The 19,148-nt window shown below is 40.3% G+C and overlaps 1 protein-coding gene across 3 annotated transcripts in view; it reads right to left on the minus strand.

Moving 5' to 3' along the window:
- The window catches only part of plxna4 (plexin A4), a 238,495-nt gene that overhangs the window by 36,100 nt on the left and 183,247 nt on the right, over positions 1-19,148 (minus strand). For all 3 annotated transcript variants that reach the window (XM_031726553.2, XM_039601058.1, XM_039601057.1), the window contains exons 11-22: positions 18,895-18,991; positions 16,670-16,857; positions 13,298-13,449; positions 11,155-11,272; positions 9,994-10,130; positions 9,037-9,204; positions 8,637-8,730; positions 6,453-6,686; positions 5,877-6,023; positions 5,115-5,349; positions 4,241-4,383; positions 919-1,187 (exon numbers count right to left, since the gene is read on the minus strand). In XM_031726553.2, the coding sequence (XP_031582413.1) occupies positions 919-1,187; positions 4,241-4,383; positions 5,115-5,349; positions 5,877-6,023; positions 6,453-6,686; positions 8,637-8,730; positions 9,037-9,204; positions 9,994-10,130; positions 11,155-11,272; positions 13,298-13,449; positions 16,670-16,857; positions 18,895-18,991 (1,982 nt within the window). The remainder of the gene's footprint in view (positions 1-918; positions 1,188-4,240; positions 4,384-5,114; positions 5,350-5,876; positions 6,024-6,452; positions 6,687-8,636; positions 8,731-9,036; positions 9,205-9,993; positions 10,131-11,154; positions 11,273-13,297; positions 13,450-16,669; positions 16,858-18,894; positions 18,992-19,148) is intronic.

Raw genomic sequence — 19,148 nt, forward strand, 5'->3', positions numbered from 1 at the left:
AAGGAAAGAAAAGCTGTGAACTAGTAACAGGGTCCAAGAGAGGAGCTACTATTGCTCAAATTGCTGAAAAAGTTAATTATGGTTCTGATAAAAAGGTGTTAGAACACACAGTGCATCACAGTTTGTTGTCATTCAGGCAGACCAGTCAGGGTGGTCATGCTAACCCCTGTCCACCAACAATGGGCACATGAGCATCAGACCTGGACCACGGAGCAATGGAAGAAGGTGACTCGGTCTGATAAATCACGCCCTCTTTTATTTGCATGTGTGTTGCTTACTTGGGAACACTTGGCACCATGAAGCACTATGAGAAGCGAGGCACTGTGATGCTTTGGGCAACCCTAACCCTAACCCTAGCACCAGGTGGGTACTGGCACCTACTGGTGCCCTGTTATATATTCAACCCTTGGGTCCTGTCATGAACATGTTACCCCTCAGCAGGATAATGCACCGGCAGCAAAATGCACCGGCCAAAAAAAATGGTTCACCAAAATTTCAGAAGCACAATGATGAGTCTGAGGTGTTCACTTGACCTCTAAATTCTTCAGATCTCACTCCAATCAAGCATCTGTGGAATGTGCTGGACAGCCAAGTCTGATCAACGGAAGCCTCACCTTGCAACTTATACAACTAAAAGGATGCATTGCTAACATCTTGGTGCCAGTTACCACAGCACACATAGTGGAGTTCATGCCTCGATGGTTCAGGGCTGTTTTGGCAACATAAGGGGGGCCAACACAATACTACACAGGTGGTCAAGCATAGTACCATTAACTTACTATCAAAAAGGTAGGATACGTCTTGGTTAGAATATACAGCAAAGACGACTAAATTGTCCTTCACCAACTATGTAACTTCAACTTAACTGATATCACAGTCTAACAAGTGCTCTACTTGGTTTTCATGCCTGCTCATTACCTGCGGAGGAGCAGTTTGGGGTGGTTTTTGCTCTCGAGGTTGCGGTCTATGAGGTCGGACAGCAGGTGCTTAAGGACATCAGTGGCATACTCCAACTTGCTCTGCAGCACTGTCATGATGAGTGAGGCCACATTGCCGCGGTCCCTCATTGAGAAACCACGCTGGGCCTCCAGAGTGCGAATAAAACACAGCAGGAAGATCTTGTTGTTAATGAGCTGACCAAAGAGCTTCAGCCCTTTTTCCACCTGTTCCTGGCGGTAGCCTGGCACCTGCATGGAAACAGAAGAAATGTTCACTTACTTAAAGAATACAGACACATACTTTGTGTGGTACATTCAAGGCCATGACATACAGACTCAGTTAGTCACTGGGTAATTCAAATGCACTGCTATTTATTACCTTACAAGATGTACAATGTGTTAAATATTCTTTTTAAAAATGACACTTTTAGGTAATTCTAAGGGTACAAAATTAATGTGGTTAAAAAAGCCATGCTGGCAACAACATCATCTAAATGTATAAAACATTTCTGCAAGAACATGAACTTTGTAATAGGCAATATTCTGGGCTATCAAGTATCGCAGGGGTGGGGGAACTCCAGGCCTCAAGGGCTGGTGTCCTGCAAGTTTTAGATATCACTTTTGGTCAACACACCTGAATCAAATGATTAGTTCATTACCAGGCCTCTGGAAAGTTCAAGACATCTTGAGGAGGTCATTTAGCCATTTAAATCAGCTGTGTAGGACCAAGGACACACCTAAAACCTGCATGACACCGGCCCTCAAGGCCTGGAGTTCCAAACCCCTGAAGTATTGCATAATTTTGCATATTGCATAAACTGGCACCCACAGTAAAAAAAAAACAAGTGTCAAAATATTTTTTCATTTAGAACACTTTGTTTGCAATTGCATGTAGTATAAGTGTTTATTTTAATCGGGAAGCACAGAGACTTTGTAATAAAAAAACAAACCTATAAATGAATGAATACACTATTTCCCTATATAAAAGTGCAGTTTAAAAGTAATAGGTTCATCCCATTGAATAAAAGATGGAAAAAAGGAGAGGAAAGGAATAAGGGAAAAGGATGAATCTGGGGAAATGAGAAGTTTAACATTTTACACTCTTTGTTGCACTTCATCTGAAGATTGAGAATAAAGGCAAGTAAACACTGAGCCTCTTTAGGGAATGTTTATTATTTTGATGCTGCTGTATAAGCTGAAAGCGAGTGCAATGATGTGAATTTCCCTTGTCTGAGCCCAGATCATCCCTGCACCGTTTAAACAAGTAACTTGCTACACATGCTTCTCTTCTCCATTCTTTTTCACACAAATAGCACCTAAGGAGATTATGTATTTTTATCTGTCAAGAGCACTCGCGGTAAGACGGCATCTCTTTGCACCCAATGCAGCTGTCAACCAGCATATGTTCTGTCTTTCCACCTTTCATGGAAGTAGCTGTAATCTGCTGGGAATTATTGTTATATTGCAAGCCTAATTTCACACTGCTTGCCAAGATGTGTACTGTGTCGGTGTATACATGTGTTGAGCGTGAGATCATTTTCTTTGTGTACAGGCTGCAGACTGCATGATATGCAAGGAAAACCGCGTGTGCTATACCTGTATGTGCTGGCTTTTGATTGACTAATTTTTCTACTTACATTTCTAGCATTAAATGAGCACCTGGCATGTCTTCAAATATTTTAATACTGACAAAACTGCTTAAGTAAACCTAGATGAGCTTTCCAGCACCTGTGCTACTTCCGTCCACAGTAGACAGTCAAAAACTAGATACTGAGATATCTGATACATCAATAACAATTAAGTAGTCATCAGCAGCCCAAGACGAGCTTGCTGCTTTTTTCATTAAGCTCCTTTTCCACATTATGCTCCTTATACAGTTCAATATTTATGCCAATTAAAATATAATTAATATTGCTTATTACTGGGAAATTCTCATCAGGGATAGAGAGGCTAACCCTGAGGGCAGTGAAATAGGGGTCCATCATTCTCTTAATGGAACAAGACGACCTAGTCAATTACGGCTGTCTATCAATGTCACCAACTAAGGATAAATGACTTGATTTTTTTTCCTTTTGCTTTTCTGCCTGTGATTGACTTTTAATTTGCTTTAAGGTGGGGAGAGAAAACGGCACAGCTTCTCGTATCATTAAGAATTATTAATGAGACCACACTCCTGAATTGAGGGCTGCCTTGTTTGTTTTTGAAAAAGCGTGTCGTTGTCGGCCGTCAAAGGGGTTTTGTTTACCAGACAGCAACACAAACAACATCGGCGTCTATTTCACCCACTGTGACCCACCACATTGTTAATTTGCTTGCTCATTTTGCTCTAATTTCAAATAAGGCTAATTGTTTTGCAGCTGTTATTTGACGGATAAACAGTTACACACGTACAGTTACACACTTGATTGATGAGAAAATAGGTACAAGTTCTTATGCTGTCTTCCTTCACGAATGTACTGAAAACCACAGCTTTCTATTTAATTGAAGTGCTCTAAATATTTGACCTGGGCATGCTAGTGGAAAACTTCACTTTACTTCCAGAAAAGAATGTGAAAAATGTATATAGCCCAACCAGTTGACAAGTGGTTGCTGGAGATTATTACTTTATTACTTTTTTATTACTTCTTATGATTGCTTTGGTCTCTCATAGTTTGCACTGAAGACCCAGCAAATTCACACTAATCAATCACCAAGCAGTAGGGAAACTTGGAAAAAGTGCAACCCAAGTCCTTGAAGGTAAACGGTCTCCATTTCTGATTTGTGTTGCACTTTTCACAGAGTCACTGCTGCTTAGTGAGTCGTTTGCAAGGGTGTGCAGACAAGTTCCAAACAAACTATGGGATACCATGGCAATCTGCTAGTGACCAAAGCAATCTCAAGACTGTTTTTGGAACAACACTCAACCTCCTATGACAACTCGCTAACAAGTAGAGGAACACCTTTTTTACCTAGTGACTGGTGGTCATCGGGGGTGCCTGATTGGTCTTTAGGTCTGAATGACTGATGCTTAGTAATCAATTTCACAGTGACTGCCAAGAACAAGTCACAACTGGTTGAGGAGTATTAATTTTCCTTTAGCGACAAGTGCTTGCATGGTGGTCACCAACCGGCTTGTAGGACTCGGGGCCTTATATAGAGTCTGTGTGTCAATAATTTATCACAAATAGAGAACCCTAATAGAAAGTCAATTTGAAAGAGTAGCAATGTTTTTGTAAACTAAAAGTGCCTTTTGATTTAAAAAAAAAAAAAAGAATGAATAAATAGTTGCATTTTCCTTTGTAATAAAAATTGGTGAATCATACCTCCAGATCTCTCAGGACAGGATGCTCCTCTATGCCTGGGAAGAGGACTCTCATGGTATAGGTCCTGTAGTCCAAGAAGGGGATACCTGCACCATCTAGATCACTGGTCAATTCATGGATGTCTGTCTGCAGCTCTGCAAACGCTAATAAACCAAACAGAAAATTGTATATATGTATATATACATACATATAAGTCTTACATAACTCTTAAGTAGGCTGTAACCTATTATTATATAGATATAATCATACAAAATAATATCTAAAATAATATCTAACAAGGTCTGTCAGCAAAACATGTTATTTCTTACATGTTTTGCCTTTACCCTGCCTTCAGTTTATCTGTCTTTATCTTCCTGTTTATCTTCATGAGCTTACCTTTTGTTTCTCAGTTGCTTCCTCTATAATTTTGAAGGGCATTTCCTTGTGGTTCACTACATTTTTACTTTTTGATTTTGTTTTATTTCTGTCCTCATTATTACCTGATGAAGTGTACCCCTTTCTTATTTTGTTTTTAAATTGCTCTAGCACAAAGATAGCAATCTAAAGTGAAAGTGGATAGATATCGGAGGTACCATAGAAAACTAGGTACCATTTAAAAAAAAAAAAGTTTACAACCTACCTAATCACAAACAAGTTCACGCTAAAAAATCCAGTTTCTCTTTTGTCACAATGATGATGTGGTAAATGGTAAATGGACTGGTTCCTATATAACGCTTTCTCGTAACCTATTGATTAAATAGGAAATTTCTAGTATTGCTAACAAAGATTTAATTAAACCGTGTAAATAAATTTAATGAACCAAAATTCCTTAGATGTTCTTGGAAACAAATGTGTAAAATGAATATGCTGATCTGCATTAGCATGAACCTCTTACCCTCTTTGCACTCTAGAGCCACACGTGACTCCAGGTTGTCCATCTGCATCTGCAGCCTCTTCAAGGTGAGGTCACTCTCACGAGACTTGCGTTTATAGGCAATGAGCACTGCCACAATGACAAGGATGAGCAGGGCACCGGCTGCAGCAATGCCAATGATTGCAGTGCTGCTGAGGGGGCTGTCGGACGTGATGTGGACCGAACCTGGTGAATTCTCGATGCCGCCCACACGTGCCTTATGACAGTAACAGACAAAAAGGGAGATTATAGCTATTAAATTGATGTGGTTAAGTCAACGTCCAAGCTCAGACACACAGACAGACATATTGATTTGTGTACACACTTCTGTTTGTTTGGCCACCAACTAATTCTTTTACAGTGTTGTGTCCATTTTTTTCTATGATGCTGGGTTCAGGTGGTAACATCAGGAAATGCCTTGTTCAAAGTGGTCTCTCTTAAAACCACAAATGGAATCTTCATTGAGTTTTCTGGGGCTCTAATGCTTCTTATTGAAGGCTTATTTGTTTGTCTTTTGTCTGCTTGTGGGCACTAACCGCACAGCTGATTGGATTAGAGCCATAATCTGAATGGGAGTGGACAAGTGGAAGGATAGAAAGCAACACAAGGAATGTCTGTTGGTCTGTCTGTCAAACTCTCAATCGATTTTTAGGTCTGTCAGCCTTCTCCAACACTGCCTGCCTCTCCGTCATTTGTCTGTCTTGCTCTATGTCTTGACGTTGCGACATGTGCCGTGTCACTCACCAGGATCTTGTGTCGACCAATCAGGTTGGGGGACTCGCAGAGGAGCTGGTTCTCTGACACTGTTAAAATGCAGGGCTTCTCTCCAATCAGAACTGTGTAGTTCAGCTTTCCATTTCCGCTATTGGTCGCTGGAAGGAAATTCCGCCCCTTCAAAAGAATAATGATTGATGTTATTGCTGTCAGTGTCAAAGTGGAAGGGTTAGAGAAATAAGAGTCAAATGATATATGTTTATCTATATATTCGTACTGCAAAGCTGGCCAAAGATATGTTATGTGTAATGCTCTACAATTTATTTTACTTGGGTATGCAAATTATCAGTTTAAGCTGAGCTTTCTATACCTATAATATTTAACCTAAGACATGGTACTGATCTTGGGTTAGTTTTCACAGACTAACCCAAGATACAGAAATCATTTCTAAGCTGTGTACTGTATCAATCTTAAGATATACACAGTCATTACTAGCAAAATATCTTATTTTAAGAGCTTTACATTCAGACAAAAGGCACTAAAGATAATAAAATATTATAACAATGAAAATCTGAGTGTATATGCGGGTGAGTGATATCTTCCTACTTTCAGTATAATGGGCGATCCAGGCTTAAGCTCCAGGACTCCAGATGGACTAATCGGTTCAAATTCCGGATTGGGGAAGTAGATGAAGTTGGTGTTGTTGAGTGTGATCTGCAAGTCATCCAGTTTAAAGCCGAACTCTTCAGGTCTTTCAGGTACTTCTTGGTGTCTGGCTAGGCTGATGGGCAGCTCTGGAGCCTGGCACACCATAGTTGTAGGACCTAGTATGTCGCAGAACTAATACACAAAGAAAAGCACATAAGTGAATTTATCGTCTGCAAATTACTGCATTTATACAAAAATATAGATTAACAAATTTCTCGTGGTTGGATCTCAACATGCATCATACCCAAACTACCTGACTATGTTCCCAGTTAGCTCACTCGCTTTATTGGCAGTGCTAATGTGCCAACCCATACCGTCAAAAGTCATTAGTGTCAGCCTTTTATGTCACACTTGTGCATTTCACTAAACCCACTGGAGACACAATTGAAACTGGAAGCTCCTCCATTTCCAAGTGCAAAGAAGAACCTGTTGTATTTTCCTCAAAGGAAGCCACCAAATGAGGTGCAGTTAGAGAGCGTGTGCAGTCTCACCGCAATCACGCTTTGATGTGTGAAGATTCAGGAGTGATAACTAAGTCTTACCATCCCTTCCTTACCCTCCACAAAGACCCCTCCCCAGCCTCTCATCACTTCTTTATTCCATCCTGTTATTCCTCTCTGTGATCTTTTCTTCTCTCTTTGACAAATTCTTATTCCCTCAGTCATCTTTCTCGATACCACTTTTTTGCTCAATTACAGTGCCTCACATCTTTTTGTGTCCCACTCGTGTTTTTTTCCCCCATTCTCGTCTTTGCCGAGGTTTCTCATTTGACATGTGATGTTATTTAAATTGTTCATTTGGTGTCAAAACCAGTTTTAAAAACAATGACAGACTGACGCACAATTGTCATACGGTGCACACCTTTCAACATCCCCTTAACATTTTCATTCCTCTCCGTCTGTCAGGGCACCGATAAATCAACGACCGGCACAGGTCGCCTTCGCAGACGTTTCTGTTTCATTCTCAGACATTTCACATTTTCACAGTAACCTCTGCCATGCAGTCATTCAAACTATTGCCTGTCACCCTAATTGGCTCCTTGAATATCAAATTGACAAATCCTGCAAGGACATCTTTGACAAGGATCATGCACTGGTACAAGAAGGTAATAGAGGAAAAAAAAGAAAGAAAGAAAAAGTAACAAAAACTCTTTTTGTGGACAAATGCTTTGGATGTCAATTTTTAACTCCTTTTCATTTAGATCTGAGCTGTGTCAGATTGAGACTATATCGTGACACACTGAGACACTTGAGATACAATGCCCAAAAGAGGCACATCTGAGCACAGATGTTAAACGTGGCCATGCTTAAATGGACCAAGAAAGATAGCATTACCACCTTTTGTTACTCCCTTTTATTTCAAAGAGATCGCAGAGCCCCAAGCATGGCATTACCTATCCTCGCCTGGGTAAAGGGGCTAATCACTGCGGTTTCTAATTCAATATCAAAAGTTCCTATTTGTTACACAGTGGAGATGAATTACATTATTCCCTATTCAGTTGCAACCTGTTGGTTTTGCACTGTAGTGCCACTGAATTCTTTTCCCTACATTACAAATAAAGAATTTAGTAATGCTCTGGACTAATAACTTTATGGCTGACTATATAGCTCGCCGTGTTCATTTAAATTAGCCACTTTCTTTTGTTCCTGGGCCACATTAGTAAAAGTAAAATAAAATTGGACTGAAATAGGTCAACAAGTGTTGATTTTTTTGTGGTTTTGCCTCTGTACACCAACACAGCAGATATTTAAATCAAACAATCCAGAATTGACTAAAGTGCAGACTTTCAAATTTGAATCAAGGGCTTTAACAAAACTTTACAACTAACTCTTTAGGAATTACATGTGCACCTATTTTTAGACTACAAAGGAAGTGGACAAAGTGGTGTGGGCTGTCATTTCATTATTCCATGACAAATTAAGCAGATTCCAAGAGATCAAAGACATAGCAACAAGTTGCAAAATTATGGAGCTAGCTGTGAACAATGGAATGCATTGCAACACAAAAGGTTTCTGTTTTTAATACCACAATTAACCATGAGGTGATTGTTTTATCACCCACACTGTATCTACATTCACTTACATTGAGTGTCTCATGACCATTGTATTTGGCTCTGATGAGTGGTGTCTGAATGATGTCCAGATTAGTTCCTGTCACCGTGATCGGAGTATATCCACTGAAAGAGAAAAAGAGGGGAAAAAGAAAAGTTGGTTAAAAAAAAAAAAGACAGCTCAGATTGCTTTGACAAATGGTGATTTGAATTATTTATTCATTGCTTAGTTTACGCACCCAATGCAAAATTTGTACGCTGTAAATTTTGTATTATGTTGCAGTAGATGATTAAACCTTTTCATTTCCTCCTGACAAGGATCTGACAATAACCTGTGCTGCTGAGATATTTCCGTCCACAGGACGCATACTATTCTGTTGATAGCTCTCTGCAGTGAGTAACGAGTCAAAGTAAACGGACAAAAATGTATACCTGAAGATGCTCCACTCAGGCTCTATCTTGGTGATGGTGGGATCTTCCACATATTCAAACTGGAGGTCTTTCTGAAGGTGAGCCCTATCTATGCTCACAGATACAGACACATTTCCAATGCCATGTAGGGAAGCATGGGTTCGGCAGGTAAGCCATAGGCCACCCCTCCTAAAACAATGATAGGATGAAACATTAGTTACATGTACTGATATGTTAGTGGTACACTTCAACAGACAAAAGGAGGAATCAGTACAGTGGTATTTAAATGTAAGGAAACTTTAAAGCCATCTCTCTAGTCAATAGCCTTTTTTAAGCAGACTACTAAATTATTCCAACACTAAAACCGATGTAATAGTTAAGACATTTGAATGGTTGGTTAAATAGACATTGATCCATAATGTATTGACTGAACTGGGAACTGAGCATTTATCAGTGTCAAACGGTACATTGCAATGATGCTGTATTTACCCAATCATTTATGGTGCAATATTTATCATCACTGAGTAGAAATTTGAATCTCAAAATTGGAAAACCTCTCGTCAGCACTATTTCTGCTCCCAAGGTATTTAACATCTGCAGCTGTGTAGATGGTTAAATGTAGACCTTCGGCCTGTTACTGTGACAGGGTTGAGCACAAAGGCAATTTGAAGTACTTTAGCATTAATTTTCATTTGTCTTTATGCAGTTGTTTTAATTGAATTTAACATTTGTGCGGGCTCCAGCTGCAAAACTTTCTCTTTTTCCGCAATGGGTGTACTCAAACCCTTGATTAATCATAATGTAGTAAAGTTCCTCCTTGGGCATCGTGATATTTCATTTTATGTGTGAAAGTAAGACATTGTTGCGATGTCAGAAAGGTTTTCTACCTGTAGTGTGACAAAGAGTAGCTTTACCTAACCGTTTAATTGACTGTTAAAGTGTGATTGACGGGGTCAGCGCTGGCTTGTTCCAACTAACCTCTGATAAGTGCACGGCTGGTCCTTGAACATGACTGACACATTGCTCCCAGCATCAAAGTGGCTGCCTGTAATGTTGACGACAGTTCCCCCAGAGACTGGCCCACGGCTTGGCGTAAGACTGATAATCCTTGGAATCTGGTAAAAAAATTTTAAAAAAATAAATAAATAAATAATAAATGTTGTTGTAACAGCCTGTTGGTAAGAAAGTCATTTATAGCTGATTCATAAGCAGTTTGACAAACAAAGAAATACATTCCCCTGAAAATGGCCAGGTAAAAAATACATACAAGAAAGTCTCGCTCAAAATAGAAAGAAAGTAGGGATAGTTCAAGACTTTTGCACAGTGCTGTACTTTAACCTGCACCCACTGATTCCACTTAACGTGTTCTCTGATGAAAACTTTTGCAAATTAAAGTAACAGTAGCAGCAGATGGAGTTCAGGGGAAGTGGGGCATAAAGTAAATCCTCCTTCAGTCCATTTCCTGTTCTTATAATCTCATCCTTAGCCTGCTGTGTAGTGCGACATCTAGACCTAACATCCTATAATCCTGTGCAGGGAGCCCATTGAGAAATAAACCCAGCCAGCACCCATTAATGGATAGCAGTAAAAGTGATAACACAGCATAAAATACGTACATAACATTAACAACTGCTAATTTATTTCAGAAAGCGAAAGTGTGAGAATAATTATACGCAGAGTGAATGTTAAAAAAAACACAGCAAAGGTGTAATGTGTGTTTTTATCTGTTAATGTTCAATTTTTATTTGTTATTCACTTCGTTGTTTTTTTTTTTTTTTTTATAAACGTTCATGTTTTTTCTTCATTTTCTTCTCACTACTAACTGTCAGTCATGTCTCACGACTGATACATGGCATGACAGAAAAGCTGAGAAGCAGACTGTCAGTGAGAACCACACCATGTTGGAACACAGCCAAAAAAGCAACATGTACATACAGCATTAACACAGTAGGTGAGAAGACTGATCAGCTACAAGCAAGGTGCTAACATGCCGAGGGTGACACATGCAGTATAGTTGCCTTTCTGCTAATAGAAGCACACGTTTCAATACATTTTTAACCATCAGATTGCTATTTTTTTTTTTAAAGTCTGCAAAACTACACATACAATTACACAAAAACAACAGAAGTTAACACTCACCACAAAGTAGTAGTACTTGGAGGATTTTGCCATAAATTCAGATGTGCACTGCCCGACACAGACCTGCACATTCCCAGTATACTGGCTCATCTCAGCTCTACCCATCTCACACACAATCCTGGAAACAAACATTGGCACAATTGTAGAATATGTAACAAAACGAAGCATGTGTAATTGGGCAGTTACTTGTACTATACCAGTTGGCCTCGCTGGGAAATGAAAAGCAGGTTATTTAATAGATTTATAGCTAGACCTGTCTTAAAGCTTGATAAAATAATGCATTATTTGCCAACAGCTTCACCTCCCCCGCACTGCCAACTTGTCGGAGAGAAAGCAAAAAGTCTCCTTTTACATATGACCTCAAATGCAGCTACCTCTTCTGCTGGGTCAGCATTTGCTTACAAAGTGCTGGCACACAACTTTCTTTCTCAGCAGAAGAAGCACGGGGTCTGTTGATAAGCCAACTTTAAACTAGTTTTAATAATTTTACAGACCGCACCTGAAAGGAGCCAAAGCGCTGGATTAAACTCGTATGTCAACTAAATGTAACCTCCTGAATTTAAAAAAAAAAAAAAAAAAGATTATTGGAGTTGTGTGTGCTAGTGAGGGAGGAACTGTGCTCTGGTGCCTACAGGAATGCCTCTACTGTATAAGTGCACTGACTTTAAATTAGTTTACATTCATATACATTCTGCTAGTCAGAAGATTATGCCAACTTTGAGATCATTTCTCTTATGCAACCACCAAGACCACGCTACATTGAATTGTTAAGGATCTGTCAAGTTGCTAACACATTGAACAAAGTGCTGTTTGTGTGCATAAGGAAGTGTTTTGCCCTTCAGGACATGAAGTGTTCAGCTGTGGTCAAAGTTCTTTCAGTTTGAATCTAATAACAGCAAAGATCTGTGACTGTGCTCACACAGAATCTGTATAATACGCTTCAATATTTAGTACATAGTATCAACAGGCTGCTGCTGTAGGTTGGGCTTGAAAATGCAGAGCAGGATTTTTCCATTTAAATAAACATTCGTTACATTCAAGCCTTTGCCAAGGGAGTTCACACAGTGCTGACTGAGAACATCTGTGCCACATCAGTCTCTCTGTATTCTGCAGCATGACAGAGTTTTAAATACAATGTCTCTAGCGACATTCCTGTAGTAGTGGTAAAGACAGTGCAATTAAATCCCACACAAGAAAAGGAATTAATGCCTCTCCACTAAGTTCTAACTTTGTTCTGCAAGTTCCTAATTCAATCTGCTGGAAAAAAACTTAGCATCCTGATGTCTTTTATGCCAGTATGTCCAGCAAGCATTTTGTCACTGATAAGAGTCAAATGTACAAAGGCTGGTTTTAGACTATTCCATAATGTAGGTTTACGCACTCACCTAATAAATAAAGGACTCCCCGTTCGAGCCTGGGAATAGACACAAACCCTGGGAGGATTGTGCCAGAAAGGGCATCTGGTGTAAATATCTGTGCCAAATCAAATATGTGCATCCAGCCACGGTGCCATCCCCTTGTGAATAAGGGAGCAGCTGAAAGAAGCTTGGTTGTAGGCTACAAATGCCTTAGCTAACAACAGTAGCTAAAGCACTGTGTGACATTTTCATAAACTGAGTGTCAGTTCAATTGAAATTGAATTAAATTGAACTTTTCAGACCTGTCTTGAGTATTGTGGGGTCCCTCCAGTGGATGCGGCTTTCATAGTGTGAAGAGCTGTAACCTATCTCTGTGTTACTTCAACCTCTATTGATTGGTGTGCCATAACTGTGACAAACAATCACACTCAATGGAATAGTCTATGGAAATTAGGGGGGATTTATTGTATTAGAACCTCAAGAACATTGGATACATTTTTTGATCTATTCCATTCATTCACAGAAGCATTACAGCCTAAAAAAGCTGGCAATGGTGAGGACAAACATGGACACCATTAGAGGGGCTTTTCCTCATCGTAAGCAACCACCATTAGTGTTTGTGTGATTACACTCATTACCACAAGGTCAAAGGTTTGGCATTGCAGCTCTGAATGAATGTTTTTAAGTTGATAATGACCATTTGATGATATGTTATTTAATGCTTAGTCATGTCACTGTTTTTAATTGCTCATTATGTGATTTACTGTGATCAACATGTGACTTACTGCTCAGCAGGGATGTAGCCCTCACGTATTGGAGTGCAATCCACTTCAGCCACCTTCACATTACCCTGAATCTCCCTAAAGTCCAGTCCCAGGTTCTCACCATGGATTGTCACAAGTGTGCCACCTTCCCGAGGGCCTCGCAGAGGGGTGATCTGTTGGAAACGATGATTATGAACATTATTTAGTTTAGTTTTTTTTACTCAACACAATCATTTTCCTGACAACGTGAAAATAGAAAGTGGTGGAAAGCTAATTCTCATAGCTAATGTACATGATAACAGCAATGAGACAATATATATAATTTGGTTAGTTTTGTTAAGTAGTAAGTTAATCCATAATTCATAGATAGTTTAATGAATTAATGTAATAAATCTCTCACATGTTTCCATTAGCTTTCCATTAACTGGACAACCCTGCCAATTCTATATCCAAATCTGTGTAATTAGCTTTAGAGGCCATTTTTTTAAATGAAAACTGTATTTGAGGCTTATCTCAAATGATCAAATAGGCATGTGAAACAATGTGAAATCTGAATGGACCGGAAGACGGCACAGAATATTCATGTTATAAAGTTGTGGTTGTACAATAAAATAATATCACAAGGGTGTTTCAAATGGTAGTCGACTGTTAGTAGTACTGTTTAGTTTATGGCTGGTAAACCAAGTCAACGTCATGTTTTGTGTTTTTACAAGGTCCTTGGGGATAAGTGTTCAAGTTTACACATTAGGGAGCAGTCTGTAGCTTGGGGAACGGGATAGATGCAGTGATTGGTAAAGGGTCAAGACTCAGGGTCAACAACTGTCATTTCTCTATCTGGTGCACACTGAAATCTACTGTGAAGTATTTCATAAGATTAACTCATATCTTGGCATCGGGTGACATCTTTGCAGTAATCACAATGTCCTTTGATTTATCAGTAACATCTCTCATTGTTGATGATGTGGTTCCAACATCCATCAACACTTTACTCACACAATTACTTTTTGGCCAGTCAGTGTACGTGTGAGTACACATCATCAGGCCTGTCCAGATGGATGGATGTGAGAGATGGACACAGAATAGTCTGTGTCTATCTGTCTCTGCCAAATAAAAGTCCTCTAGGCTTCATGCTGCAGGCAGGAGCCCAGCTTTAATGGTGACTGTCATTTCTCTGCACAGTGTAAAAGTTGGCAGCATGAACCCCTGTGGTGTTCACAGGTAGAGTGCTGTGTGAGTGTGTTTGCCTTTATCTCATCGCTTGAAGCGGTCGGATCCTATAGCGTGACTTTCCGTATGTCACTACCGCAAACACGTCAAAAGCATTTAATTTGACTATTTGAGTACACAACTCACCAGTCAAATAACGCAGGCAATCTCAAGCCAGGTCATGCACAACACAAGTCCTGCGACTGTCATATGGGAGATATCGTTATCGTATGTTTCAGCGTCGCTGATTAATAAGGTTCCCTGCTGATATCTTAATGAAAAAACAGAGCCTTCTGGGAACAGGGCTACAATACATGCAATTAAAAAGATTGCACACAATGCCTCGTGGCTCTCAATTTATTAACAAATATGGAGCGGGAGAAGGACTTTGAGGGAAGCGGAGAAGGAAGAAGCAAAAGAAACCGAGAGAGAGAAGGGAGAGCGAAGAGGAGAGACGCAATGAGGCGTTGATTAGATTTGTGACTTTGACAAGATAATTGACGGTTGGGTAGAGGCAAACACTTAATCACTTCTCCCCCCCCTCTCTCTCTCCTTTTCACTTTTCATCTTTCTATGTGAGTCTCACCCTCTCATTGTTGATGGGAGATGTCATTATAATGAAGCGTATTAGAATGCATTAGGGCCTGGGTTGTCTTGGGAAAGTCCTCACTTCTCACCCACTGACAGTTTTTATGGGGGACGTGAGAAGGCTGCAATATGTCCCCGCTGCAGCCTCGGGGATGTAAGGAGAAATACAGGCCCATCTCCAAGAATAAATCCACTGCTCCCGGAGAAGACAAACATTAGAGAAGTGGAATGACAGAGTGCAAATGACTGATCCAGACTCTTTAAATAAGTGTAAGGGTGGGGGGGGGACAAAATGTTACCATCATGCCATCACTCTTCTTAAGAGTTGATTTTGAACGAATAAAAATAATGTCAGTACTCTGGGTTATCTGTGAGGGTCGAGTAATTACAATAAGCCCCTTTATTCTTCTTCTTATGACTCCCCCATGTTTGTTTCCCTCTATCTGTCCCGCTCCTTTATTTAGAAGCAACTCTGGGGAAATTAGACAATTCTGTTGTAACCCATCAGGTTAACATCTCATGAGTGAGCAGCCAGGTTCTTTGTGATCAGGCAGTTACTTGAATGCCGCTACATCCAGGATGATAGAGGGTCAGATTCCATTTCCGCACCCCCTCTTCCCACTCTCTGTCCGTATCAATCTCCAGGACAACAAAAGGGATTCCCCTCTTTGTCGTTTTTATCTGTTCTATGTTTCATCCACAGTCAGTCATCATCTGCCCCCAACTCTCCTCCCCAGGAAAAGGATGCAGAGTGGACCTTTATATCCATCACTGGAAAAGTGGACCCGGGTAAAAGGGGGGACTCTTTTCAGTCATTCAGCCTCACGCGACTCTTTTCTGCCTCAGCCTAGCCATCCATCACTGCCTCTCCCTCTTTCATGTAACCCCAAATCCACCCTCCTCCTCCTTCATCTGGCAGCTTTCCATCCATCTTTCCTTTATGTCCTATTATCCTTCATCTTGCTGACCCTTATCACTGCTGCTTTTGCCCTTTTTATGTGTCTTGCACAGGTCAAGTCTATTTACCCCACATGGCGCTGGGTTAAGTAGGGATTCACCTGAACATCTGTGCAGTTGATTGATAACTAACAAGAGTGATGATTTGTGATGAAGATGATTTGTCTCTCTAGATCTGTATATGTGTTTGTACATTGACATTTCAAGTATGAGAGGAGTTAATGTTGGCAAAAAATAACTACCGTCCCCCTACGGTTTGAAGAAAAGACATCTAAAATGCTAAATTACATGACTGCTGTAATTGTAGTTCTCATATGCCATTATCATTGAAACTTTTTTTTTCCTGTGATGTGTTGCTGCACTACAAAAAGGTGTAAAACATATCCTTCTTCACAAATGGTGTCAGACTGAATAGCTGATAATGACTCACAGCCTCTGCCATTATGTTGAGATGATCGACTGCCACGCTGTCAGTGAGGTGATGAGTATGACTATGTTCCCATGAGCGCACTATAATTAAGGTGTGTATGTATGGCCTTTCAGGCAAAAAGTTTTTACAATAATAGCTGGATTGATTGGTCCGTATATGTGCTAACGTGTAAACTGTGTGAACATATGTGGACGCTAATGCATACGTCTCACCTTGGTGATCCGTGGGTGGGTGCACTTGCTGTTGATACCGTTGTGCTCTAGCCACGTGTTCTCATTGGCGCAGTGTTGCTTGAGGGTGCAGCGGTTCTCCCCTTTGCACCAGACGCACCCAAACAGAGGGTCCGCTTTCAGACACAGACCACAGCTTCCACGCTGGGCGTCGCATTTGTATAGATGGACTGCGCAGGCGGGAGGAGATAAGACAAAGACAGACGGGAGAAAGAATGGAGAAAAGTGAACAAGCTTTTTACAAATGATGACTCCAAATAGAGCTAAATTTATTCTGGGCAAAAATCAAATAAAGTAACAAAAGACTTCAAAACACAAAAGAAACTGTTTTATGGTTTACCCAAATCACTCAACATCTACATAAAGCTGTTTGAACAATGTAAAAAAATAATAAATAAACTGAATATTATGACAGACATTTGTTGACATCTTTGTCTCATTATCGCTCCATCATCATCTTTACATACTCCCTAAGCATTCCACCCTGCCTCTCTGAGTTTCCTACACTATTGCCTCCTGCCACTCCTCACCCACCGCACATTTAACATATCATCTCCATGGAAACAGAGCAGCCATTTTCCTTTTTAATTGCCATTAATTTTGTATGTGATCTGCCCATCAAAAAATAAATAAATAAATTAAAAAAAGCCCTATAGGCTTCTTCCTCCACAAGCAAACAAAGGAAGGAAGAGTGTAGTGGAGGAGTCTCTAGTTCAAGCATCTCTAACTTCTGTTGCTTCTTTGATTCTGCAGTTATGCTTAAGGATATGTTTTGTAGAGCGCATTTGACTCAGACACGTATGCACACAACCAGAAACACACAAACACTCTACAAACTTTGCCTTACAGCACAGTGTCATTTTGGCATATAATACACATTTTAACAACATGCTTCTTATGCCTGACTCCACTGCCTTTGGTTAAAATAAGCTGTTTTCCTGTCAGAGAAGTACAACCCCCAGCATGCTGCTGTTTTTCTACCCCAGCATGAATCACTTAAAGTGGTGGATTGTCAGTGGCCAAACTGAATCAAGCTCAGCAGCTGAATCCTGAATTCTTAAAAAGCCAGTGCTGATATACCATGAGAGGATGAAGGGTTGGACATAAAAATAAACTGAGAAAGGTAGAAATATAATAGAGAAATGTAATGTACTCCCCTGTTCTCTATATATAGAGAAATAAATAATAAATGTACTTTCTTTACTAGGGCTTAGTAGTTAGTGTTATGTCAGACAGGCCCTAAAAGCAAGTTCAGTTACAGTCATAGTAAAACAGCTGAGCTCAGGGCTTCACACCAGCTGATGGCTTCACCTGATACCAATTTAAATATCTAGTTGGTAAATCTCAGCATATGATTTTTAAGCTGCTTTAACCCACTCACGGTTACTGGCCATCTGCAAGCCACTTTGCAACACGCCTTACAGCATCTCTCATGCTGTTTCTAACTTAATGCCACATTTTTTGTCATTGATGTCTCATTTGTTTTGCATGTGATGCAAAGGTGTTTTTGCCTTTGCTCTTAACATTTCTGGGGCAGAGAACAGAGCCATACCACAAAATAAAAAAAATACTACAGTTAGAAATACTCTCTTTTATGCCTATAATGGTCCTGGCTGAAGTGAAATTTATGTCAGTGCGCTTTACTGAATGAATAAAATAAAGGAGAGAGGCAGCGGAGACGGAGACTGAAAGATTGCCAGACTCATAGAGAGGTGTCAAAATAATAGAAACAGCAGAATTGGGGGACATTATGTTTGAACGGTAGTAAGAAAACTGAATTTAGAGAGTTTGAAAAAAGACAAAAAGACAACCGTGATGTGCTGGACAGGCAGACAAAAAGAGAGACACGGGGGTGGACGGGGAGACAAAACGAAAGCGTATGAGAGGATGTGGTAAAGTTAACCACTACATGGCAACATCAGGGAATGGATGCTGCACCTCAGCACACCACCCGCCTGTTGCCATGGAGATGGGCTCCAAGGGCAACAATGGGGAGGCAGCAGCTTTGGAGTGTGTCTATGTGTGCATGCACGTGTGTGTTTAAGTGAGTTTGTAAGAGACTGTGAACTCAATATGTTCTTCTATGATACTATGAGAAATATGGAAAGAGCTGATATGCGTGTGCGTGTGTCCGTGTGTGGATATGCATGTATGCACATGTGTGTGTCTGGGCCTAGACAGATGCTCATGCATCTGTGCATGCTTACCTTTGTTGTGGGCGGGGTTGTCGATGCTGAAATCTCCGTTCCAGATGACGGTCAGCTCCACGGGAAGACTGCTCATCTCCATCCCATCATAGAAATACTATCACCATAGCAACCAGAGAGGGAAGGAAGAGACATGGGAAAAACGAATGAGAGATAAAGTCTTTAAACTGTCTCTCTCTAAGTTTGAAAAAGCCTCTGGTATCAAAATACTTTTTTGAAAATGCAAAAATCCATCCTCAACAGGTTGCTGTACA

Source organism: Oreochromis aureus, linkage group 17 (assembly GCF_013358895.1).
Source record: "Oreochromis aureus strain Israel breed Guangdong linkage group 17, ZZ_aureus, whole genome shotgun sequence".
Classification (NCBI taxonomy): Eukaryota; Metazoa; Chordata; class Actinopteri; order Cichliformes; family Cichlidae; genus Oreochromis; species Oreochromis aureus.